Source organism: Centruroides sculpturatus, unplaced genomic scaffold (genome assembly GCF_000671375.1).
Source record: "Centruroides sculpturatus isolate CEXI.00-Female unplaced genomic scaffold, Cexi_2.0 scaffold626, whole genome shotgun sequence".
Lineage (NCBI taxonomy): Eukaryota > Metazoa > Arthropoda > Arachnida > Scorpiones > Buthidae > Centruroides > Centruroides sculpturatus.
This window is the reverse complement of record NW_019384860.1, coordinates 253,603-280,851: the sequence shown is the minus strand read 5'-3', so window position 1 is coordinate 280,851 and position 27,249 is coordinate 253,603. Positions and strand designations below refer to the sequence as shown.

The window sequence follows — 27,249 nt, the reverse complement described above, 5'->3', positions numbered from 1 at the left end:
TTTGGTGTGTATATATATATATATTTCTTCGCATTATAAAATAAACATAAAAATTTCCTCATTTATATACACAAAAAAGAAAAATAAATAAATCCAATTGGTACGAGCTAAAGAGAAAAGAAAAACAATGTAAAAGCACGCACTCTATCGATAAAATCGAATTTATAATATTTTTAACATTTTAAACGTTATGACATTAATAAAATATGGCAAAAGAATTCCTTTTGTGAAGTCAAAATACCCAGACAATGCTTCAAATTATCTGTAAAGTTATTTAAATGAGAACGATCTAGTATCTAGCACGAGGGCTTAGCTGCAATTTCCAAACAAATTATATGTTTTCGTTGATTTAATACTGGAGATTCGTTTCCAGGTAGAAATCACTCAGTCGACCATGTTTTCGATACACTCCACCTGCTCTAGAATTTCCGAGTGGAATTTCCCTTGGCATGAACTTACGAGTGTGCTAGCAGAGCGATAGCTCCGTCACGGGATATTTACTACAGATGACGTATCCGCAAGAATTTTTACATTTCTCCATTGCTCCTACTATATTTAATGTCTGTAGAAATAAATTACTTTTTTCTAAGTTTTAAAAATCTGAAGAAATTTATTTAAGTCATAAATATTTATTCATAAAAATGTAAAGAAAGTCGGTACGTTTACGAGTGTATGATGATTTTCGGTGTTAGATACTCCATATTTCTACCGATCGCGATTCGATAAACAGATTTCACCGACAGGTGAGAGCGTATGAAGGAAAGTCGACTTTACTCCACCCATTTTCTTGACTACAAAGTATCCGAATGGACCACCCAGATCCGGAGAATCGCCCCACCCAGCCTAATTACAAACAGGATTTTCGAGTGCATTTTGAGCATCGACCGGGATAACAGTTAATTATTCGACTCTATTATTGTTATGCTCGTACGTAATCGACTCATCTTAGTTACATTCATGCTTGTTGACGGGTGGCTTTATGTTATGTTAAATGGCCCCGATGAGCCGATTACGGAAATGCCTTTTCGTAAATTTTTAAACGTCGTTGCCGTAAAATTCCTACCCGTCTAATTAAACCAACGTTAATTTACTTGTTTCGATATTCGAATTACACGCTTCCCGGCAAGATCCGGGAAGAAAATTAATATTCTTACTATCGATTCGAAGCCGGCATTTCCGGAATAAAGTTACATTTTTTGACGATTTATCGAAAAATATTCGTAAATGCGCCGATTCGCCCAACAGAATTTAATTTTTAACATACAAAAAAAAAAATTCCAATTCTTCGAATATTTTTTTTTCTTTTTTTTTAATATTTCTTTCTTCGTCCTCACTTGTCGTTCGATTCTTTGTTATATATAAGTTTAAAGAATGGATTTTTCTACCGTTATTTAAATATTTTAAAAATAGTTACTTAATGGCGCGAATAGGTTCGCTGCTTTAATTTACGAGAAGGCATTAAAGAACGCTTTTAAATAACGAAATTTATAACCAGATATGAAGCCGCTTTTTATAAAAATGGCAGCAATCAATCGACAAACGATTGTTATTTGCCTAATAAATGTGCACTAGAGCATTTATCGGATTTGCATATTTTCTCGAAATATACTCGCTAAATGGAAATGTCACCATTTTTTTTTTTTTTATCTTACACACAAACCTCGATGAATTTGTAACGTTTAAAGCGTAGAAAAACCCGTTAGACTAGTATTTTGGCCCTTTAAAATGACGCGAACTTATCCGTCGACACGTCTTTAATTATAAAGTCGGGATTATTAATTTTTAAATTTAGAAATTTAAATAGTATTGTTGGTCCAGTTTATTTTCATAAATGTGCATTTTTATTGGAGAGTTAATATTGAAGAAGAGTAAATAAATAATTTATAAGGTTGCGCCTAGAACGATCTAAGTTTGATATTAGCCTGGTGAATTCTTTAATTTCTGACGGTTGTACACATAGCAGCAAAGCATGTAAAAGGAAATTCGTCTGCTTAGTTAGAATGCCGCCGGCAGCGACGTCTGATCGCAGTTTTCTGCCCTATTTTATAAAGTGGAATTTATATGTTAGATGCGAGCGATAATCCTCATGCCAATGTGGATAATGCGCGTGTTATAAGAGGTATCGACGAGAGAAATAATTAGAAAAAAGAAGATTCCAGGTAGTTCACCTGTCACCCGACCACCCTGAAGGGAGAGTGAGCTGATCTGGCGCATGCGTGGTTGGGCTGGATGCTACCGACTGCCGACCGCGTTCTGTCAATTCCCAGGAAACTCTGAGCTTGTGTCTGCTGTCATGTGACGGGTCCGACTCAAAATTCGAATATGAACAGTGCCGCTGTTATAGGTCGCCAGCTTAGACAACAAAATACGGGAAGATCGGGACCGGGGCAACCGGTGACACCCGGAAGAGTTAGGCCACGTGCTTCGTCTCATCAACAATCGAACCAAAAAGGAGAACAAGGTGAGAAAATAAGCCGCTGGGAACAATTTCGTAGTCAGGTTACCCCTCAATGCTTCTGGGCCGTTTGTAAAGCGCTGAGTTGTGGTGTCTTCCTGTTGTCGGCCGGAATGGCGATGTCTGTTGTGGGATTCTACGCAGAACCTCTTTCGACCGAAGCGGTGAACGAGAACAACAAGACTGTCCGGGTGTTGGACCAAAATCGTCAATATCATCTTCATAACTTGACGTACGTGGGACCAGTCATCATGGGTTTAGGCGGATTTGTCTTGCTGGCCGTCTGTGTGATGAACTGCGACGGTCCCGAGACCGGTGGTGCTAAAGTGGTGCCTATTAAGAACGACAAACCCCTGACCAACGACATTCAGTTGTTGGATAAATCGAAGCTTAACGGACCCGGTCTAACGGGGCCGTACTTGTGTGTTCCCGGTGTACCCGTGCAGAATAACGTGGTTATTCCCGCCCCGCGACCAAAGTGTCCGACTCAACAGGTGACACATCCGGGCCCGGCCGTTCGACCAAAACTTCCTCTGCCCATCAAAGATTCGCCTTCTTCTTCCGATACGAAAACTTGGGAAGTCGAAGTGGTGGATTTAGTCCCGTCTCCGCAAGATTTGCAGCTGACCGATCCGGACGGCTGCGACACACCTCGACCGTCGTCCGTCTCGTCGATGGACATGGAATTATACTTGGCTTCTTGTCCTATCACCGTCAGGGTTCAGATAGAACCGCGTTACTTGGCGTCGATGGAGAGTTTGTCAGACAGTGACATGTCGGAATCCGCCGTCTTGTCTTGTCCCCTGTATCGTGAGCAAGGTGTTCCTCTCTTACAGCAGACTTCCAGTCCCAATTCCTCCCCCGAGCATATGGAAGTACCACTTTTAAAACGTGATACCAACAGGAGACTGTTGGGTTCGTCTCTGCACCAGTCTGGTAGAGGATTAGATGCCCATATGGGAGATCTTTTCACTTAACAATCGAACGTCAAAGACGGATGATGTGAACGATAAATTATTGTCTATCATTACCAGACGGGCAGGTGAGGGAAGTCCTCCACCTAAAACCATGTAAGTAATCAAATTTTCTATTGATACATCAATTATCCTTTTTCTACTCGTAACGGGACGTTCTTCTTAAATTAATTTTTACTTTAATTAATATTTCCGTAGACTTTAAAAGGCGGAGGGCGATAACTATTTCGTTAAGATTATAATTTCCGACCGAACTAAATCTTCTGTCGACGTTTTAAATAATTATATGAAAATTTATAAGGAAAACATTCAAAATCCAATCTGCTAATTAATTAATTTCAGGTTTTGGCTTTGTATAATTTATCTGCAAACCTTAAAGATATTTCTGTCCAATCTACGTTGGAAATTTAATTTTTCCGTTTTGTTTCAATAAAATAGAAAACGAATTACCTTATGATGGAAAATAGCTCGGGGAAATCTTAACCAACAAAGTTTTAAAGAAATCATTAAAAATAATTTCGCTGAAGGACACGACTCGACTGAAAATATATTACTTCACATATCTATGCATTAGTATATTTAAAGATAACATTCTTGAACCGAGACGATACTTTAACATCCGAGTTATTAAATTTCATAAAGTGCAAATAGTTCTTAATATCGGAATCTAAACAAAATGTAAGGATCGAAGTTGTCGAAAGTCTTATTTAGATTTATATCGTTTCCTCCATTGTTCCACCTTCGATCCGTGTGCTTTGTACTTACAGTTAAAGGGCCGTTTGTATAAATCAAAAAGAAACATTTTCGGACAAAAATAAAAAGAGGAGACGTAGTCTCATTCGACATTTCTGCATCTATATGGTAATTTTCATCGATCTGCAGCGATCTTTTCGTTTGCTTTCATCGGATTAAATACACCACAAAGTTTTCGTTATGAGTAGATACGGATCTATCTGGAAAATTCACGTCAGAAGCCTTTTCAATACGGTTGTTTGTCCGCCAACTAATCTGCTGCTGCAAGCCGGATATGATGGGGTCTGCAGGAAATTTGAAGCATTAGTTTAGCTTCCTTTTACAACAGTTAAGCGAAAGTACGCCTCGTGTTTTATATAACTTTATATATTAAATCGAAATCGTTGTTATACATTAAGCAGAAATTAACCCCAGTAAAAGTAATCCCATCAAATTAGGCGCGTAAAAATTGATTGAGGTTGTCAATCTGTTCCCAACTTAACTTTTCTGTTAGACACATCAACATTGATTAAGCAATTCGGTATCTTTTTTAATGTCAAACGTACATTTACCAATCATTAAATTTTTTTTATATCATTCAATTAGTCACTAGCAGAGCAGAAATGTTTAATCTGACATAACGATTCGGTAATAATCACCCTACCGAATAAAATTTTAAATCTCTATTTTATTATAGAAGTGAATTTCAAAATTTCCCACTTTTCTCAATCACATTTTTGTGTTTCCAATTGTTAAAAAAAAAATGGCAAATCGGATAGAGTTGATAAAGCAGTCGCCTCTTTATCACATATATATTTTTTCCCTTTTTTCTTCTTAAGAGTAACTCGAATTTCGGCGCGTAAATCTATTGTTATTATAGAAAAGAGGAAAATCTCAGAAAATAGGCTTTCGAAGGATGTTGTATACAGGAATTTCGTAGATGATGACGCGTAGCGCCCGAGGCATTCCAAGGAAACTTAAATGACTGGACCATACACTTACATGTGCCTCCAGCTTATTTATGAAATGAAGATTTTGAATTTTCATTAAATTAATATATAATAAATCAATCCAGAATTATTATTATTATTATTATTTATATTTAAAAAAAATTCATCCTTACTGATAAAATGTGATAAATTTTTTTAAAAAATTCCGTTTAATTTTTATGGCATTATCTTTTTTAAAATTTAAGGAAAATTTATAAAAAAGGAGAAATCCCATTCACGTTTTTTAACTAGAATATCCGAAATCTTTTTAATTAAAATATTTCAATGGAAGTAGAAAGAAGCTCTGAAAATTCGATCTATTTGATTAAAAAACGAATTGGAAACTGTATCTAACGCATTTCAAAAGTTGTGCTGCTAGAATTTCAACTTATAATTCAGAGAAGTATCTCGACATCAAATTCCTAACCGCACTTGGATTAGGTTCGAGTAAAGATCCGACAACCTTTCCAGCGTATAACTCTATCAGATATTTGAAAACATTCTCTAATTTTTCTTATAATATACAAATATTAAATTATACGTATATATATATATATATATATATATACAGCGAGAAACATAAATCGTCGTTTGTTCGTATAGTACTACCTCTATCCTACACGTGTACAGTATTTCCTCCTATTATGAATGGCGACGTTTCGAGCCTTCCTGTACTAAATTTACCGACTGCTAAGTAAATAAAGATGTAATTATCGATAATTTAAATGTTAATATAAATATTTACTGCCTACTTTAATTCGATTATATTTGCATTTCGTACATTTTAAACATTTACGATTATTTTCTTTGTGTTTTAAGAGTTAAAAATAAATAAATATAAATATCTTTCGCATATTCATTCTATAAGAATATCAAGAAAAAGTGTACGGCTAACGAAAGACCGAGCATGAAAATAGAGGAGGATTTTGGTATTTCAGCTATGCAATAACTCGGAATTCTGTATATTTTGTCTCACCGAAGGGGAAGGATAGTCCTATATTTTTACAGGAAGAAAATCCGTATATTGTATATCTGTACCGCTATATATATTAATTATACCACATGAATTAATTGGCATTTAGATAGACATTTATTCATACGTCTATTCGTCTTTCTAATTTATGAAATTAAATAATTACGAATTTTTTTTTCCTCGATACTAGTCTATTGACTGAATTAATTCGCTTTGTAACAAAATATAAAACGTATTCGACAATTTTATGCATGATCGACCTTCTTATATTTAAATTCAGGAAGTCAAAATATATTTTACCACACAATTATATTAATTAATAACCTTATTTTTTCCAATTTATTCTTCGCTAAGTTTTAGTTTCATCGCGCTTTTTAAATTAATTACTATATAATTATACGTCGGTAAATAGCCTAAATACACGACAAAATGCGTAAGATATATTAACGTTTATAAATTTTATAAGTCTTTTTTTTTAGGAGGAAAATTTATATATATAATTTTTCTTTAAAATAAAAAGAAAGTTGTATATTTTTTCTATTTTTTCCGCTAGAAATGATAGAGATAGCAGTTATAAAAGGTACTTTGCTTATATCCACGTATGAGTATTTTATTTAAAATCCTCTATAAAATAATTCTTTTGACTGAATTCAGTTTCTAAGAATGATTTTTTTTCCTGCAGTAGCTTTAAATTGCAAATAAGAACACGTAGAAAAGTTATGTCGAATAATTCAAAACTTACTAAATATGATTATTCTGTAAAAAAATAAAAACTTTTTAATATAAAGAAGGAAGATATTATGTAATATTTTTAAATTTTCAAATAATATATTAACTTTAAATGTCTATAATATATACAGTCTTAAACTTATGTGAGCTCTGAGCTTAAATATCGTCTCAAAAACAAGGATTTTACAATAGAAATGTTTAATTTATAATCAGAAAATTTCCCTTATATTCATTTAAGTCATTTAAAACTTAAATATCGTGTAAGATAGCTAATTAAAAATATATTACATGCAACAAAAAAATGTATTTACTCTTGTTAATTCGTTTTCCTTATTATGTTTTGCATATTAAAACGCAATTTAATCTGATTAAAAAAAGGATAGGGTAGGCGAATTAGATTAAAAGATAATTCTTTCTTCCCCTTTAATACGAATCTTTAGTAAATTTATAAGCAATTTTACAATATAAAAATTTTATTGTTGTATTCTTTTATACTATAAAATTATAAAAGCCAATGGTTGCTTCGGTCGTATACAATTTTACCTTTATATATTATATCTAAGAAAGATTAAATTTAAAAAAATGACAATCGAGATGGTAGTGATTTATCAATCTGTCCGCGTGCACTTTTATCTGTCATCCACAAGATCAAAATTATATAACGAATCTCTTGTTTTGTTGTATATATACAGTATATATATAATAATCTCATTATATAATATATAAAAAAAAATGTATAATTTAATATCGTTTTAATATATAAATATAAATATCGGTAATGATTTTAGTAAGATTTTAATCGACAAAGTCAATTAGCATTTGGTTTAGTAAGAAGCGACGTTACAAAAGGAGCGATGCATTGGCTCTACGTCGTAAAACTCAATATTAATTTCTACTCTGTCATCTTTAATGGTTATTTACATTTATAACATAAAAAAGTCTTTAAATACTAATGAACAAAATCTTTCGAACATAAGATATAACTATAAAAAGAAAATAGTTTGCCGAGAGTTTTGTTAATCGCTATACAAATTTTATTTTCATTCTTAATTACGATAGTTTTAAATGTTTAAAAATTTTCTAAAAAGTAAATTAAAAAAGAGTTTATGAATTTAAAAATAATTTTCTTCCTCTCGAAATTACGACACATGTTTTAATACCACTGCTTATGCTTTAACTAGGCCTTAAATTATGCCACGCTCTGTCCATTGCATTAAATATATATATGCAATTTTAAGGAAACGTGTACATTTCTCGTCATTTTAAGGCAAACATTAATTATAATATTTACATTTACTTTTATTTTTTAGGTTTAAATTGATTTAAATGTCGTTCTTTTAATGTAATTATACGAATCGATGATGCCGGATGAATTTATATTCTCCTCGACTTCGTTTGAATTCACTCTACTAATTGCTTTGTGTCTTTGTACCCTTCTATGTTTCTGTAATAGTTCTGTTAAGCTATCACGCAAAAGTCTGATGTAGAAAGTAGCATCTGAGTCAGCTGCTCCAGTTCGTGACAAACTACATAAAGTATTTAATTTACAAGATGAATTTTAAACCAATTAATCGTGTATAAGACGATTTTCTTCCGAGTTTATTATGATTTGCATGTTATTTTTTTTTACGAGTAATTATCTCGTTAATTTTTATGATTTGTAAATAGCAATTTAAATTCTAATCTATAAGATGTAATGGTGTTGTGTGAAAAATTATTCATTCTCCATCTGCATCCATTCGCAGCATTATCAATACAAAAGGATAGTTTGGGGAAAGGAAATTCACCGAAAGAATAGTAAAAAAGTATTTAAAAAAAAAGGTTTTAACCGTTTCGTTTATGCAGATTTTAAGCGGGATGATTGAGCGATCTGTATGAAAAATTATGCAAATAAATAAACGATTACTCCTAAATTGTAAGAGGGAAAATAGACAATCTAATGAAAAAGTTATGATTAATTTCGAATCGTGCTAATTTATCGTCCTCGCGAAATATAAATTAAAAAATAGTTTTTTTCCGCTTTATTTACCATAATACTAGCGTTAAAGTGAGTGTAAACCCGAGATATTCCTCGAAATATGAAGAACTTTAAGATGGCAATAAAGCAGGGGGAAAAAATTATCGATCTTATAGCCAAGTGACTAATTATTAAACTCCTTCTACTTATGCATTTCTCTCATTCGGTACGTCGAACGAGAAGAAAATCTCTACTCGTTTAGAATGTTTATATCTAATTAAATAAAGGGCAATGATTTTTAATAATAAAATCATTTCCAGAGAAAAAAAAATCTACGAATAAATATCTACTTATCTCGAAAACAGATAGATCTATGCACGGTAAATCTTTTTATATAGTCACTAACTAGGATAAATCTTTAGAACAGTCTTCTTACCTCATTAGGAGAAATAGGTCTTCTTTCTAGCGTAAATTCAACATTCTTTTTTCGATTGGAGTACTGATCAATAAAATACTTGAAGTTACAGTAATGAAGTCCCAAGAACGCTAAAAGACGAGGTAATGACAGGGTGTGGTCAACACTACCCTCTTCTAGGTTAGTGACATCACCGGATTCTCATATTTACTTTCTTTTCTGGAATGCATACCTTCTATAAGGCAAACTACATCCAAGCAAATGTTATCTTTACTACACGTTATGCAATCTTCATTACCAGAAAACTCGAAATTTCTATTTTTAATCGAGGGAAAGAAGACATATTTATAATTTTTCAAATACGATAAATTTATAGATTTTACAATATTTAAGAGAAAATGTAGATAGCAAAAATATGTGCGTTAACGATTTCTATATTTTGATTAAAAAAATAAATAAGATTTCTTGGAAAAAATATTAAGGAATTCTCAACGTTAAGAACTAATACGTGGGGGTTTTTTTCATTAGGCAAAAAAACAAAAATGATTCCATTTGTCTTATCTTAAATGCAGTTTTTAGTTTGAGTTAGAGTCGTTGGTAGCAGATGCAAAGAAGTGATTTATGTTATGAAGTGGAGTAATCGCTTTAACAAGGGTTTGACAAGTTGTAGAATGTCACTCTGGGATATGCACAACTGAGTATCGTAAAGTTAGTCATAAATTCTGCCATTTTTTAAATTTATTCCTTTATTAGAAAGATATCGAAGACTCTAGCGACTACGAGTTACCGTGCTTAAACTATAAACTTTAGTTTAAAATGTCCCCCGATAAAAAGAATTCTTCGTAACATAGTTTGTAACAAACGATTTCTCCCAAAAAACTTTCAACCTTGATAATCCATCAAAGAATCTTTTTAAGAATTTATATATTTTGTTTCTATATATTATCTTTGAATTCTTTGTAATCCAAAAGATAAAATACTTCATATACTTAAAAAATTCGCTGGAAAAAATTATTTTAAAAGCAATAAAAATTCAAATTAAGTTTTATTACTTTCTATGAGTATTTATTTATTTTTTAAATTCATTTTTTAGTAAAGAAAAGAATTAAATATTAATTGGCACAGCCCAGAAACTAATATATTTTTAAAGCAATCGCGTAATTTATCCGATTCCAATTTATAATACTTAGCGAATTTTTCTAATAATTTGCTACGTTAGGTATATTTTCGACGAATAAATTCTTAAGATACAAGTAAATAAACGTAGGATAAGGTCTTAGTAGGAAGAGTTATATGCAAATTAAATAACCCGTATGTTATGGTGGAGGAGTGCATGATAATTCTTCGGAGTACGTCCTTTAACACAGAACGTAATCTAATAATAAGGATCAGGTTGATAAATTCTCCTTTCTCGTCCGGTTATAATTATTTAATAACCATCGAACAATCTAAAAATTAAAGGACTTATGCATATTAAGCCTGGACAATGAACAGCAAAACATAAATATTTCAGTCTATTGATGAAATGGGATATTCAAAAGAAATATTGTTATTAGTGTGGTCACGTCTTCAGAACTTCAGCAATTAGGTCAGGGTGATTATAGATGATGGAACGACACTAATGCTTCCGCTCACTTCTCTGGTCTGTAACCATAGCAACCATGTGCTAATGTCACGCACGTGGGAAGATGTGCATTTTCATACTTATAGCACCCCCGGATGAATCCATCAAGAATGTGTAACATTCGAAACTTTTTGCTTATTAGCAAATAAGACGACAAAATATCATCTAGATAATTGCGGTTTTCTATATAAACATTACGTTATATAACACACGTTATTGCTTTAATTCTCATTTAATATTAATTTTTAATATTGTAAATAGGCACGAAATCATCAGATACCTTCGAATTCGATTTATATTACGTAATAATAATTTCTAGTTTGGATATTAAGTACTTATAAGTGATTAATAACGTGGTATTAGGGAAGCACAACAATATTGGAACTAGTGCATAAGCTTCAATTTTCAATGTCGTGTAGTTAAAATACTGTAAAAGTTTTTAAATAAATAATTAATATTTTAAAAAAATCTGATTTATTGACATATTTTTCTCCTTTTTTTTATTAATTTGAATCGATTTATATTTAAGAAAAATCGATAATATTGATGGTGTAAGCGCTATTTAAAACTTTTCGATTGGTGCTAGAAAACTAATCTACGAGGGATTAAAATATATAAAAATAGTATTTATCCAGACGTAAAATATATAAAATTGTTTTTTAAAAGCAAAAAACAGGAATAACCGATATCGCTAATCTGGAAAGTGTTGTTCTTGATACTTTCAGCTTGCAACAAGGTTGAAACTTCCTTAAAACCTCATCCTTCTCTCCAGAAAGCTCTAATCGCATCTTCCATCTTTTAGCCTTTTGTTTTTTTCGTTTATTTTCTTTTCGAAATTTGATATTTTCTAATAAACTTCTCTTCGTTATTTAATAAATGTAATTTGATAGAAAAATATAAATGATTCAAAAATATAATGAATTTTAGATACTGCACTAAGACAAAACAGTATGATACCAAAAATAAAAACTAAATTTTATGATATTAGTAAACAGTAATTCCATGTCCATTATTAAAATACACAATACCAAACCTCACTCATGGAGTATAAAAACTTTTTGAAAAGTTTTTTGGAGGCATTCTTCTCATCTTCAGTAGAATCATACAATACAACTTGAAGTAACAACTACAACTAAAACTACAAATTTTCAAAGTTCAAATGTTTCAAACACTTCTTAAAATTAATCTCCAACTCAAGTTTCTTCAATTATCTGCAGTAATATAAAATTTAAACTCTCCAGTCAATCCTACCATATTATTACTCATTTCCTATAGCTGTCATGAATTCTTATATCACTTCCCTTCCACATTCTTAACCTTACATCTAACTTCTAATGCTCTCACTATTTCTTCTTTCCTCTTATTAATCACAGCTCTCCAAATTTCTGATAACATATGACATCATCCTTATTTACCACATTATTCTCTATACTTGAAACAAATGTGTATTTATCTATTATTATTTTTACATTTGTAAACAGGTCTTCGCTGTATTAATAGATTATTCTTGCTTTATCCCATATTACTTCTTATTGCCTATATGTCATATTCTTCTTGTGCTATGCTTTTGATTACCTTATCCTTACATGCATCTCTCTTATGTTCATTTAACCGCTCCTTTAAGTTCCTTAAAGTAGATTCTATGTATAACACCTCACCACCACTACCTTTCTGTTCTTATCACATATATCACTGACTATTGCATATTTTCAAATGGATCTTTCTCATTCCTCACCATGTTGTATACTGTGTTATTTTTTTTAAACACAAACTATTAGGTTCTTAAGGTGTAAAGATCTCTAATCATAGATCACCGTTTAATATATAACAAAGAAACTGTTATAACGGTCGGACTGGACACCGGTCATGTCCTGCTCGTCTGACTGACCCGAACAAAAGACATCCCCAAATCGCGTGCCCACACGTAGGTGTAATCTGATTGGTTCCAGATTGAACCCTTGTCGTTAGGTTTTCACACGTGGAAAACACCNAAAGATTTTTTGCTTCGATGATCTTTTGGAAGAAAATGGAAATCGGGAATCTTTCATCTCTCCATTTCTACTTAAAATCCATTAAGAGTAATACAATGATTAAAGGAAAAAACGGCCGAGTCGATGTTTTCTAATGTATAAAAGCGTCTTTAGTAAAGGGACGGTAAATAAGGATCTTCTATTGTTAAAGACAAGAACTCTTTTGACCCGATAATGTTAATGCAAGTTGCTCTTCTAGAAACAGACATCACATATTATAGAGATTAAACACGCAAACTTTGACAACTTGTGGAGTGTTCCTTGGAAGACTGCTTACGATATTATGACAGGCGCATTAGTCATTATAATTGTAGATTGGAGTGTAGGCGATGACTTCTAATGATCCGTTTTCGGTATCAATTTCCTAAAATTTATATCTTAATCTAGATAAAAATTGGACGAGTAATTTATTGGCAAGTTTGTGGCAAAGAATTGAAAGTTTAAATCGATTTAAATTGCGACTTCTGGTGAGTTTCAAACATTTCTCTAAGGAGTAGACTGTAGAAATTTAGCAAAAGTGGTTTGGAAAGAATCAAACTCGAAGTAAAAATAGATATACACAACTAAAGCATTTCGATATAAATAGATTTTGATGTGGAAAAAATTTCGTTTCCAGTTTTTCTGGGGTCCTCGCTTGCTCAGTTTCTGAGCATAATCGGAGGCCGTGACGTTCATTAATCTTTTACGATTAATAAAGCCGCACTAATTACGCTATTATTCGCGCGATCCGACAAGTAGAACGGCTTTCTCGTTTAAAAATCTGATATCCTCGGACCGGCCGATCGTTTATCAGTTGTTAGTTATATCTGCGGGTGGACGTTGGTTCATTTGGAGAAGAAAAAGTGGACGACGCAGCCCTGGTCGGAAGATTGGAAGAGGAAGAATGACACAAAGTGGCAAAGACGTTGTTGCCGTTAACACTAAAATTAGAGATTTTGTCAGCCACTCTCACAGTTTCCACAGTCGCTAATGGAAAATGTTAGCCGAGTGACAGGTGACCGTAAATGTGTACACACAAGTTAGTGGAAATTGTGCTGAGGATTTGTACAAAGTCGGAGAAAAGATTCAATCTCACGCGACAAACAGCAATATATTGGGTTGATGTTAGAAAGGAAGTAAGGGGAAGAATTACTGAAGTCAGCAACTCCCCCGGGCCGTGCAAAGGAAATACGGTAGCAGAGCGGGGATAAGAAGACACTTACTGCATCCGAGAAAAGATAACTGCTAGGGACAGTAGAGGACGAGTGGTTGTTGTTATCGTGGTGACTCGGACTTTACTCTATGATATTAGATAGAGGATGACGGGAAAGATTGGACGAAATATGTTTGTAATATCGAGACACATCTGATTTACCATTTGATCATTCGTTGGCTCCGCATTCCCGACGTGTTTTTGAAAATATAGGTTGGTATTTAGAGGAGAAAATTTGCTGAGTTCAGCCTGGAACTACAGCATTTGCAGTCGATGCATTATTGATTCTTCCTGAATGGAAATAATCATGTCAATTATATACTTTCAGCAGTTTTTAAAGAGAAAAATTCTGACATTCTTTACGGTTTTAAAGCTTTAATCAGTAAGAAATTCATTTAGTTTTAAAATTATTAATGAGCCGTAATTAATGTTTTCTGTTTTGTTTGTTTAAATTAATCGTTGTAATTAAGAGTTAATTAATTTAATGAATTTTTCGTTTACCTCGAAAGGCGAAATATTCTTAATCTGTAAGTAAGTTTTTGCAATACTTATATTAAAATACGTTAATGAAGAACTTTAAAACTTTCTACGGCAGTTAAAAGAACTTATCAAATGCAAATGCTTTTATGAATGCTATATAAATACAAATCTAGATGCATGCCGTCGGGTTTCCCAACGTGACATTAACATTTAAGAGTACGGTCGGGGATATGGAAGCTCTGAAAGACGAATACTGTTTGCGAGACGTTCTCCATCAGCCTGCATTTCCGGTACACTCGAAGAAAGGGCGCCTACTATGTTGACGAAGAGACTGGCTTTTCTCGGCAAGCAATCGTATTTTAGCCTGGTCTTCTGTACTGATGGTCTGTCTAGGATACGGAATGACAGATGCGATCACGTGTCAACAACATTGTGCCGAACGTCAAGGAGAAGGTTGTAGTGGCTGACATTCTGAGAACGTATTGATCGCAGCCTGAACTTTCATAAAGTCAGACAGATAACTGAGGAAATTATTAAACTTTATTTTTTCCCCTCCTCTCTTCCTATCTTTCCTAAAACAACTCTTGCATCTTGTGAAATTCCGAAGATCAAATATTCTCTCGTTTTATTATACGAAGAAATCCTTAGGTCTACATTCTTTCTAACTCTAAGTGACAAAACAACGAAACTGTTTAGACATGCTTATAAAAAATTAAACGTTATATCGCGGAGATTCTTATTTTATAAAGTGTGGTAAACCTAATAACCCGGTCGTTATGTACAGTAATACTAGGTTCCGGCCCCTGTATATCAATCTTTCCTGTCAACACTTCAACTTATGCCAAAAAGCTAACCTGAGGAAAACACGACATTAAAGTTATATTAGCGACACTCGATTACTTTAAAACTTGATAGAGTAATTTAAATTTTTAAATTTATCAATTATTATTTTAATTTTAAAAATGTTCGAGAAAAGATTCAAATTATTTCGGTAGTGAAGAGTCGTCATTAAAAGCGGCGAAGAAAATCGAAATTAGAGAGCTGCATCTAATAACAAATAACTGCCGATTATTATATTATATATAATTATGGAAGAATCGTGCGCTTAATTAATCATTACGTGCCTCAATTATTTATTTATTGTTTTTTTTAAATAAGAAAGATTGATTGAAAAATATTTTAAATACTCTAAATTAACAACGTTTCTAGTCTTGTTGTGTGATTGATGGGATAAAGTTTGACATTGAAGAAGCTCTGTTTGTCTATGGGGATTGACCCTGTCAATAACAACTGACTTATTCTGGAAAGAATACATTTTGGATGATCTGCTTCTTATGGTTTTATCTGCTTGACAATTTCTTTATTTCCTTTTAATTCCTACTTTTATTACATAAGTATATATATATATATACATTGTTATCTTGACATTTAAAAAAAATAATTTTTGCTCTGTAGACAAATTTTTCCATTAAACTGAAATATACTGAAAAATTAAAAACTGTGCACATTGTTTTTTAAATTATATATACATAAAATAATTAAAATGTATTGTTTGTTAATATCTATATATATATATATATTAGACTATTTTATTAATAAAAGGATTTCAAGAATTTTGAATCATACTAAGAACTTATTAAATATCTTCAGTGTCTTATGCATTTTTTACACGAATTTTCAACCCTAATTTCTCATTAAATAAAGAAAAAAATTATGCTTATTTTAATATGTGTAATTAATCATAATGAAGTATTTTTCAGACATTAATTTATTCATTGCTCAAACACAAAGAATGACTTAGAGGAGAACAATTGTTTCTTTATGAGAATACTATAAAAACCTGCTAGAAAGTTTCCTAACGCATTTAAATATTTAAAAAAGGGGAAGAGATAGGCAAAAATATTTACATTTTTTAACAATAAAGTAAATTTTGAAGTTGTTAATGTCATTTAAATTTTAAATATTTATAATATTTAATATATATTCACGAAGATAGGTATAGATTTTCGCTAATTTAAAAATAATAATAATAATATTTTACGTTGACACAAAATTTCACTTAGTATTTTGATCCATTTAAATATATTTGTGTAACATTTTTCTGGTTATGTTTCACGGTTAAAAGTGAACATTTACATATAATTTACTCCGCTAGTAATGGTTTAAATGTACATTTTTGTATTGAATGAACATAGTCTACTCTTTTGTTTATATCCTAACCTATAACAAACTTTAACGAATGAACTTGATACGATTAGTTTATCTGAGTTAATTAGCTAATTAAAAAGCTATTAAATTTCAAAGTCATATCAATATACAGCTCGAAAAATTCATCAACCAAAAAGATCGATATAATAAATTCTAGGACAGCAAATTCTAACATTTCTTTTTCTATTTCTTTTATAAAAAATAACATTTAAAAAATTATTCTAATCGATCATATTTTTGTTCGAAGTTTTCAATAATTTTGTATTAATGTAATAAGAGTTGTGAGGCTAATTATTATCAAAATTATCTCTTCTTCTTCCTCCTCCTCCTCTCTTCTTCGAAATTTCTTGTATTATTCAATCGAATTCTTTTACATAATTCGTCAATATAGGCCCAACCCCGAAGAAATAAAGTCGTGCAGAATAATTTATATAAAATTATTACATTTTCTATTTTTTACTTTAAACTTTTTCTATATTTTCCTTTTAAAATCGTTTTATTCTATGTTTTATTTCTATTCTACCGAGACACTGACTAATGTTTTTTAAAGCTTAGAGATGAGAAAATCGTTCATAAAAACAATAATGTGACTATTGTCAAGTAAAAAATTTATAATTATCAATAAGGCGAAAATCTCCTCGTAAAAAAAAAGAAGATAATCGTTATCATCTTAAAAAGAGTCACACCCAAAATGAAAGTATTTCGTGTACGTAACAATTGAAAATGGTCGAAAGATTCAATGTTTGCATTTCACTTACACTTTTCCAATATCTGAAGGGGAAAAAAATCCGACTCGTTAAAAATAATTACAAGCAGCAGGAAGTAAAAATTTTTCTGGTTTCTAATTTTCTTGGTCCTGGATGATGAGAAAAGTTGATCGACTGTAAATATTAATTCTTACTCATGATGATTAAGTAGGCAAATATATCAGAGGATATAGAAAGTGTAATATATTGGCTGACAGCGTATCATCCTTTTTGATCTTTTGGCTGAGTTAATATTTCTAAAACTAATGAATTTTAATCTTACAACGTTATTACATATAATGAAGAAAGAAAATAACCAAATTAATTCACTGTATTATCAGTTATACAGATTATTATTGAGTATTTTCCTTCGCATTAAGTTAAAATACAGATTTAAAAATTACAATATATAAGCAGAAGATACGTAAATAATAATAATAATAATAGAAGAAGAATTGTAAATTAATTATTATTTAATTTATATATAAGTCTTACAATAGTTTACTTTTAAGTTACTTCGATATCATTAAGTACTACAGTAAAAAGCTTTCACAAAAACTTGGCCATCAAAATTTCATATATATATTTTTCTCCTCCTGTTAAATTTCTTAAAGCATGAAGAAGTGGCTACCAAATTTAGGTAACCTTTCGAGTTAAAAACTAATTTATAAACTATATAATTATAGATTATTGTAATATAATTTTATATATATTTATAAGAAAGCTTTACACATTCTTTTTCCTATTCTAGACTTGTATATTTTTTTAGAATTTTGTATACAGTGGGAAAAAAAGAGGAAGAGAATTGTCGATAGTAACTGAAAATAACTTAATTTGATAAACATAAGTAAAGAAGTGTTTCTCCAACTTTTTGAATCCTGACTTTAGTTAGTTTCCATTAAGGAAATCTCACGAGATTCCAATACTGAATACTTTTTAGATATTCACGTATTCTTTCATCTTTTTACAAACTTTAACTCCCGATGACATTTTTTTTCCTGAAATGATGTTTTTTTTTTGGCTTTAAATTCACGGTTGATGCACTTCGTAAGAAAGGAAAGAAAATACTTCGATACTAAATTCAAAATTTGTATCACTTGTATATTGTCGAATTTTCTTATATATTTTAATTAAAATATTCTCGTTTTCAAAAATTTTATTTTAACCACATTAAATATTAAATATACAATAATCTTCTTTAGAATGGTAACTCTAATCTGCAAGTCATTAACTATGGGATCACGACGTTTAGACAGGTGATATTTTTATTAAAAGAGAAGGTTTTTGAGCTTTATCTCGGTAATTTTCACAAGAGATCATCTGACAAAATAGAAAGACGAGAGCATTCCATCATCTCTTTCAACACGAATTAACTATTGGATTATTTTTATTTTTTTTTTTTTTCGGGATGATGACAAACATGGTTTAACATGGTTCAACAATTATCTCGGCATTAAAATGATGTAAACATATTTTCCTATAGTTATAAATAACTGAAAAACTGTATATAATTTAGCATTAATAATAACAATGTTTTATACAACTTTTAGATTTATAGAATAAAAAATTTTCAACAAAGTAAATCAATTTTTACATTTTCAATTTGAAGTATTTTTTTTATTAAAAAGTATTGATTTGATATTATTTTGAAAAATTATGCTTTACTAAATTAAATTTTAAGATTTACAATGTAAATTTTATTTTTCAAAAAAATATATTATTTTATTTATTGAATATAAATTTTCAGAAAAATGTCAATATAAATCAATTTTAAATGTTTCTTATTATACAGAAATATTGTTATAAGGAAACGTGAGATGTGGAATTTATTTTATTATATTTTTAACTTTTATAATTATCAAAATTGTTTTAATTGTATTATTAATCTTTAAATAACTTGCAAATATGATGTAGCATCCCCTAAATAACGCTGTGAATAATTGTAAACGCATTTTCTCCATAAAAATTAAATAGAAAATTCTTCAACCATATTATTATCACTAAATGAAGTGTAATATTCAAACTCACAAATTCAAATTGGTATATAGCTTTCGACACTATAAACAATTCTTGTTATTTGATGTACAGTACTTCGATTTATCGCCATATTCGATTTAGTGCCAATTTCAGAGTCAAACAAATAGTAGCGTTACATAGAAGTCTGGCAGTAAATACATAATTTTATTTGAAAAGGAACACCTAAAATAAATTTTAAGCATTTTACTTTATAAAAGATGTTTATCACGTTTAAAAAAATTCAATAAATGTAAAACAGGTGATGAAATTTATATTTTAATATCAAATATTGCGAATTACAAATATTTTCGAAGCAAAATTCTATGTAAATCTTAATTGCATTCAATCTTTGCTGTCCATTGTAAGCAAATTTCTATGAACAAAAAATGTCAATATATTATCTGCCTTATAAATATGGAGTTAGTCCAATTATTTATTTACATGCGGCTGTACAAGGACATAAAAATTCTATGATGTTGCTAGAAATCGACTTAATTCGTTTTTATTCTTTATTAAAGATATAAATAAACAATATAAATGACGTGATATAATGTAATAATGACGAAATATTATATTAACACTAAGGAAACTTGTTTAAAATGGACATAGAGAAATAGAAATTGCATCATTGAAAATATCAACAAATTATATAAAGTTTTTAGAAAAATAATAAATATAATAACAGATTAAAATTTAAATTATAATATGGCTCAGAATATGGCTTCTTTCTTACTCTCTTATTATTAATAGAGTGAGAAAGGAGATTGTATTCAGTATTTTCCTGTAGTCTTGTATTGATTAAGGACTCATATTTAAAGACTAATATATTTTATTTTACTCATATTATATTATATTTTATAACAGTTTTTGTCTAATTTAAAAAATCATAACACAATGAATGTTCTTCCTGAATTCTTTATTGTGCACGTTAAAGTCATTTTTATGGTCTTGTGGAATTCTGTGACTCTCTCCATTATTACTAACTCTTCGTAAATAATTACAAGAGAAATTGCTAATATTTTTTTAATTTTCTAGGAAAATTTCCTTATTTTTCTTGTAAGCTTCAAATTTTATATGTATAAAACTACTTTATGTAACAGATTAAACTTAACAAATACAGATATTGTTAATACCTTGATTGATGACCTTTATCATCTTCAATAAGCTTAAGCTGTCTGATGTCTCCTACATTATCAATGTTATTGAAATCAATTTCCGAACTGTAATGTCGAAAAAGACCCACTATAGCTTTAACTTGTTTGATTTCCTCCATTTCCTAAGAATATATTGTGCTTAACATAACTAATTTTTAAACTTTTACAGTAGAAAATTCGTCTTTTAAAATAAACTTAACATAGGAATCTTTCTAATCTATCTTTTCGTGTGCACGAATAATAGAGAAATATATATTATAATCAATGTATTATATCTGAAATTTGTTACATTAATATCCAATATTATTGCCTGTATTAATAGAATTAAATGTTTTATACTACTTTTTTATATTAAGCTTAAGGCGACGTTAAAAAAATTCTTTAAAATAGGAAAAATTCTAATTTACACAACGACATTGTATAGATAGTTTACTTTATTTTCTAATTCTTCGATATTTTTAGACTTAAGAACTAGTCTAAAGAAAGTAACTGTAATATATCTCGATCTCTGATAACTGTAAAGAATTTGAAATGTACTGTACTATACGCTTAAAGTCTCTGTAATAGAAAGTTTAAATTAGTTTCTTTAGATTTTTAATGATGATTTATTCTAAACCATTATAGATAAAATGTATAGAAGGAAATAATAGAATCTTCCAAATAAATTAACAATGTTATTAGCTACTGTATAACAGAACTTAAATGTATTTCTTTATTTTTTTATACGAGTTTCCTTAATAGATTAAAATTGTTCGTTGCTAGATTTAAGCAAATAAATAATCATGTAAAATATTTACCGTTGATACGTTCATCCATGCTTCACTTTGGATTGACTTTGCGCATTTTCAGCCTTGCAGTATTTAATTAGCTATGTGCGGCCAGGCATTGTCGTGTATAACAGAAACAGAATTTCGCCTGGCGGCAAAAATCTTCCGCTTTTGGAGAAGCGTAATTCACAATTTCTATCGTGTTTACTCGCAGTCTATACATCGGCATTATCTCTCCAGCTGTTTGGAAGCTCGACTAGGCGATGCTTTCTTAAGTTTTCAAAGTTGTTGTCGTAATCTTACTCTTGTCGAATTCTTTCAGGCGAAGATCTCTGCTTGTTCCTTTTTGCTGTGGTCTATTGTTTTACTTATTTTCTTTAAAGTATACAGTTTATACCGATTACCCCGATGTTTTATTGTATTTGGGCTGCAATTTGAAAAAAAAAAAATTACACACTTGTAAATTCCCACTTTCGTTCGTCCGTCTGTCTGGAGTCCAAGACAGGACCAACTTTTATTGTTATCTTGTTTTTGTACAAAATATTTTGGCTAACTCTTGTAAATAGCGCACTTATAAGGCCAACACCCACTGTTACACTGCTCTTCAATATAAAATTTGTACTGTACTGTACATACTTATTTTGTTTCAATAAACGCCGATGCGACTCATGGGTTTCCTCTTCATCTCCTTTCCTTTTGTTCGCCAACTTTTTTCTTTTCTTCTTCCGTTTTCCTTTATGCTCTGTAGGGCTGTCTATTTTCAGATAGCCCTCTTAATCTGTATCGCATGTCTGTCTGTCCTTCCTTAATCTCGAGAACGGGGTGTAAGATATATGAAAGACAAGACTAGATATGGAATGCTTAGAGGCAAGAGACCCCGATTAACCCGATTATACATGAATTTTGGCATAAACCGGAAATCGCGCGATTTCCGGTTTATGCCAAATTTCCCCAAAACGGAGTTACATAGATGACCGACTCTGTTGTTATCAGGGAAAGTATAATGTACAGCGACAAGACACTACTAATCTGAGATCGAAAGGATATATTTTAAATTAAATAAATTAAAAATAAGATAAAAAATTGTTGCCCGGCATTATGAAGCTGTCATAATAATTTTTACTCTTTGTATTGTTTTTAATGAGATAGTACAATATTCAACAATCTCTTAAACCTTCGACAGGTTGCGAAATGTATACCTCTGCAAATTATTGATAATATTATAAGAAAATATTAATTTTAAACTTTTATGATTATTGGTGGCCGCAGATGTTTCGGGTGAAGATCCTGTTTTATGATTATCAATGTGTTTCTTTCGTTGGAATAAACGGCTGATCCATCTGGTTATTTGAATGTAGGAAGAAGTTTCCTCTCCATAAACATTCAATAGCCTAACGTAAACGTTGGACGGATTTTCACTTTCTTTGATAAAATTCTATTATGGCAATTTCCGTTTTATGTAAATAAAGACTATTTTAGGTAAATATTTTCAGATTCTTTCCGCGTGTGGCAATATATTGTTTATTGTNATTTTCTTTTAATTTAGTTTGTTATTTAAGTGTATAAATTTAATTAATTTTTGCAGTTGTATAATTATATTTTTTTAACCTCGGTTTATTTTTATTTTCAATAAATAAAAATTCGACTGGAAGGTATTTCGTCGTCATTTTAATGAAATTATATAGAAATTTAATATTAAAATCAGCTTAGCTAAACTTTTATCTATTTGAAATTCTACTTCTTTTTCAATAAAGATTTTTTGCTTCGATGATCTTTTGGAAGAAAATGGAAATCGGGAATCTTTCATCTCTCCATTTCTACTTAAAATCCATTAAGAGTAATACAATGATTAAAGGAAAAAACGGCCGAGTCGATGTTTTCTAATGTATAAAAGCGTCTTTAGTAAAGGGACGGTAAATAAGGATCTTCTATTGTTAAAGACAAGAACTCTTTTGACCCGATAATGTTAATGCAAGTTGCTCTTCTAGAAACAGACATCACATATTATAGAGATTAAACACGCAAACTTTGACAACTTGTGGAGTGTTCCTTGGAAGACTGCTTACGATATTATGACAGGCGCATTAGTCATTATAATTGTAGATTGGAGTGTAGGCGATGACTTCTAATGATCCGTTTTCGGTATCAATTTCCTAAAATTTATATCTTAATCTAGATAAAAATTGGACGAGTAATTTATTGGCAAGTTTGTGGCAAAGAATTGAAAGTTTAAATCGATTTAAATTGCGACTTCTGGTGAGTTTCAAACATTTCTCTAAGGAGTAGACTGTAGAAATTTAGCAAAAGTGGTTTGGAAAGAATCAAACTCGAAGTAAAAATAGATATACACAACTAAAGCATTTCGATATAAATAGATTTTGATGTGGAAAAAATTTCGTTTCCAGTTTTTCTGGGGTCCTCGCTTGCTCAGTTTCTGAGCATAATCGGAGGCCGTGACGTTCATTAATCTTTTACGATTAATAAAGCCGCACTAATTACGCTATTATTCGCGCGATCCGACAAGTAGAACGGCTTTCTCGTTTAAAAATCTGATATCCTCGGACCGGCCGATCGTTTATCAGTTGTTAGTTATATCTGCGGGTGGACGTTGGTTCATTTGGAGAAGAAAAAGTGGACGACGCAGCCCTGGTCGGAAGATTGGAAGAGGAAGAATGACACAAAGTGGCAAAGACGTTGTTGCCGTTAACACTAAAATTAGAGATTTTGTCAGCCACTCTCACAGTTTCCACAGTCGCTAATGGAAAATGTTAGCCGAGTGACAGGTGACCGTAAATGTGTACACACAAGTTAGTGGAAATTGTGCTGAGGATTTGTACAAAGTCGGAGAAAAGATTCAATCTCACGCGACAAACAGCAATATATTGGGTTGATGTTAGAAAGGAAGTAAGGGGAAGAATTACTGAAGTCAGCAACTCCCCCGGGCCGTGCAAAGGAAATACGGTAGCAGAGCGGGGATAAGAAGACACTTACTGCATCCGAGAAAAGATAACTGCTAGGGACAGTAGAGGACGAGTGGTTGTTGTTATCGTGGTGACTCGGACTTTACTCTATGATATTAGATAGAGGATGACGGGAAAGATTGGACGAAATATGTTTGTAATATCGAGACACATCTGATTTACCATTTGATCATTCGTTGGCTCCGCATTCCCGACGTGTTTTTGAAAATATAGGTTGGTATTTAGAGGAGAAAATTTGCTGAGTTCAGCCTGGAACTACAGCATTTGCAGTCGATGCATTATTGATTCTTCCTGAATGGAAATAATCATGTCAATTATATACTTTCAGCAGTTTTTAAAGAGAAAAATTCTGACATTCTTTACGGTTTTAAAGCTTTAATCAGTAAGAAATTCATTTAGTTTTAAAATTATTAATGAGCCGTAATTAATGTTTTCTGTTTTGTTTGTTTAAATTAATCGTTGTAATTAAGAGTTAATTAATTTAATGAATTTTTCGTTTACCTCGAAAGGCGAAATATTCTTAATCTGTAAGTAAGTTTTTGCAATACTTATATTAAAATACGTTAATGAAGAACTTTAAAACTTTCTACGGCAGTTAAAAGAACTTATCAAATGCAAATGCTTTTATGAATGCTATATAAATACAAATCTAGATGCATGCCGTCGGGTTTCCCAACGTGACATTAACATTTAAGAGTACGGTCGGGGATATGGAAGCTCTGAAAGACGAATACTGTTTGCGAGACGTTCTCCATCAGCCTGCATTTCCGGTACACTCGAAGAAAGGGCGCCTACTATGTTGACGAAGAGACTGGCTTTTCTCGGCAAGCAATCGTATTTTAGCCTGGTCTTCTGTACTGATGGTCTGTCTAGGATACGGAATGACAGATGCGATCACGTGTCAACAACATTGTGCCGAACGTCAAGGAGAAGGTTGTAGTGGCTGACATTCTGAGAACGTATTGATCGCAGCCTGAACTTTCATAAAGTCAGACAGATAACTGAGGAAATTATTAAACTTTATTTTTTCCCCTCCTCTCTTCCTATCTTTCCTAAAACAACTCTTGCATCTTGTGAAATTCCGAAGATCAAATATTCTCTCGTTTTATTATACGAAGAAATCCTTAGGTCTACATTCTTTCTAACTCTAAGTGACAAAACAACGAAACTGTTTAGACATGCTTATAAAAAATTAAACGTTATATCGCGGAGATTCTTATTTTATAAAGTGTGGTAAACCTAATAACCCGGTCGTTATGTACAGTAATACTAGGTTCCGGCCCCTGTATATCAATCTTTCCTGTCAACACTTCAACTTATGCCAAAAAGCTAACCTGAGGAAAACACGACATTAAAGTTATATTAGCGACACTCGATTACTTTAAAACTTGATAGAGTAATTTAAATTTTTAAATTTATCAATTATTATTTTAATTTTAAAAATGTTCGAGAAAAGATTCAAATTATTTCGGTAGTGAAGAGTCGTCATTAAAAGCGGCGAAGAAAATCGAAATTAGAGAGCTGCATCTAATAACAAATAACTGCCGATTATTATATTATATATAATTATGGAAGAATCGTGCGCTTAATTAATCATTACGTGCCTCAATTATTTATTTATTGTTTTTTTTAAATAAGAAAGATTGATTGAAAAATATTTTAAATACTCTAAATTAACAACGTTTCTAGTCTTGTTGTGTGATTGATGGGATAAAGTTTGACATTGAAGAAGCTCTGTTTGTCTATGGGGATTGACCCTGTCAATAACAACTGACTTATTCTGGAAAGAATACATTTTGGATGATCTGCTTCTTATGGTTTTATCTGCTTGACAATTTCTTTATTTCCTTTTAATTCCTACTTTTATTACATAAGTATATATATATATATATACATTGTTATCTTGACATTTAAAAAAAATAATTTTTGCTCTGTAGACAAATTTTTCCATTAAACTGAAATATACTGAAAAATTAAAAACTGTGCACATTGTTTTTTAAATTATATATACATAAAATAATTAAAATGTATTGTTTGTTAATATCTATATATATATATATATTAGACTATTTTATTAATAAAAGGATTTCAAGAATTTTGAATCATACTAAGAACTTATTAAATATCTTCAGTGTCTTATGCATTTTTTACACGAATTTTCAACCCTAATTTCTCATTAAATAAAGAAAAAAATTATGCTTATTTTAATATGTGTAATTAATCATAATGAAGTATTTTTCAGACATTAATTTATTCATTGCTCAAACACAAAGAATGACTTAGAGGAGAACAATTGTTTCTTTATGAGAATACTATAAAAACCTGCTAGAAAGTTTCCTAACGCATTTAAATATTTAAAAAAGGGGAAGAGATAGGCAAAAATATTTACATTTTTTAACAATAAAGTAAATTTTGAAGTTGTTAATGTCATTTAAATTTTAAATATTTATAATATTTAATATATATTCACGAAGATAGGTATAGATTTTCGCTAATTTAAAAAAAATAATAATAATATTTTACGTTGACACAAAATTTCACTTAGTATTTTGATCCATTTAAATATATTTGTGTAACATTTTTCTGGTTATGTTTCACGGTTAAAAGTGAACATTTACATATAATTTACTCCGCTAGTAATGGTTTAAATGTACATTTTTGTATTGAATGAACATAGTCTACTCTTTTGTTTATATCCTAACCTATAACAAACTTTAACGAATGAACTTGATACGATTAGTTTATCTGAGTTAATTAGCTAATTAAAAAGCTATTAAATTTCAAAGTCATATCAATATACAGCTCGAAAAATTCATCAACCAAAAAG

At 30.7% G+C, this 27,249-nt stretch overlaps 1 protein-coding gene across 1 annotated transcript in view; it reads left to right on the top strand.

Moving 5' to 3' along the window:
* The first annotated feature begins 2,230 nt into the window (after positions 1-2,230).
* The window catches only part of LOC111630650, a 53,240-nt gene continuing 28,221 nt past the window's right edge, over positions 2,231-27,249 (top strand). The window contains exon 1 of the mRNA XM_023374788.1: positions 2,231-3,525. Coding sequence (XP_023230556.1) covers positions 2,323-3,432 — 1,110 coding nt within the window. The 5' untranslated portion in view covers positions 2,231-2,322 and the 3' untranslated portion in view covers positions 3,433-3,525. The remainder of the gene's footprint in view (positions 3,526-27,249) is intronic.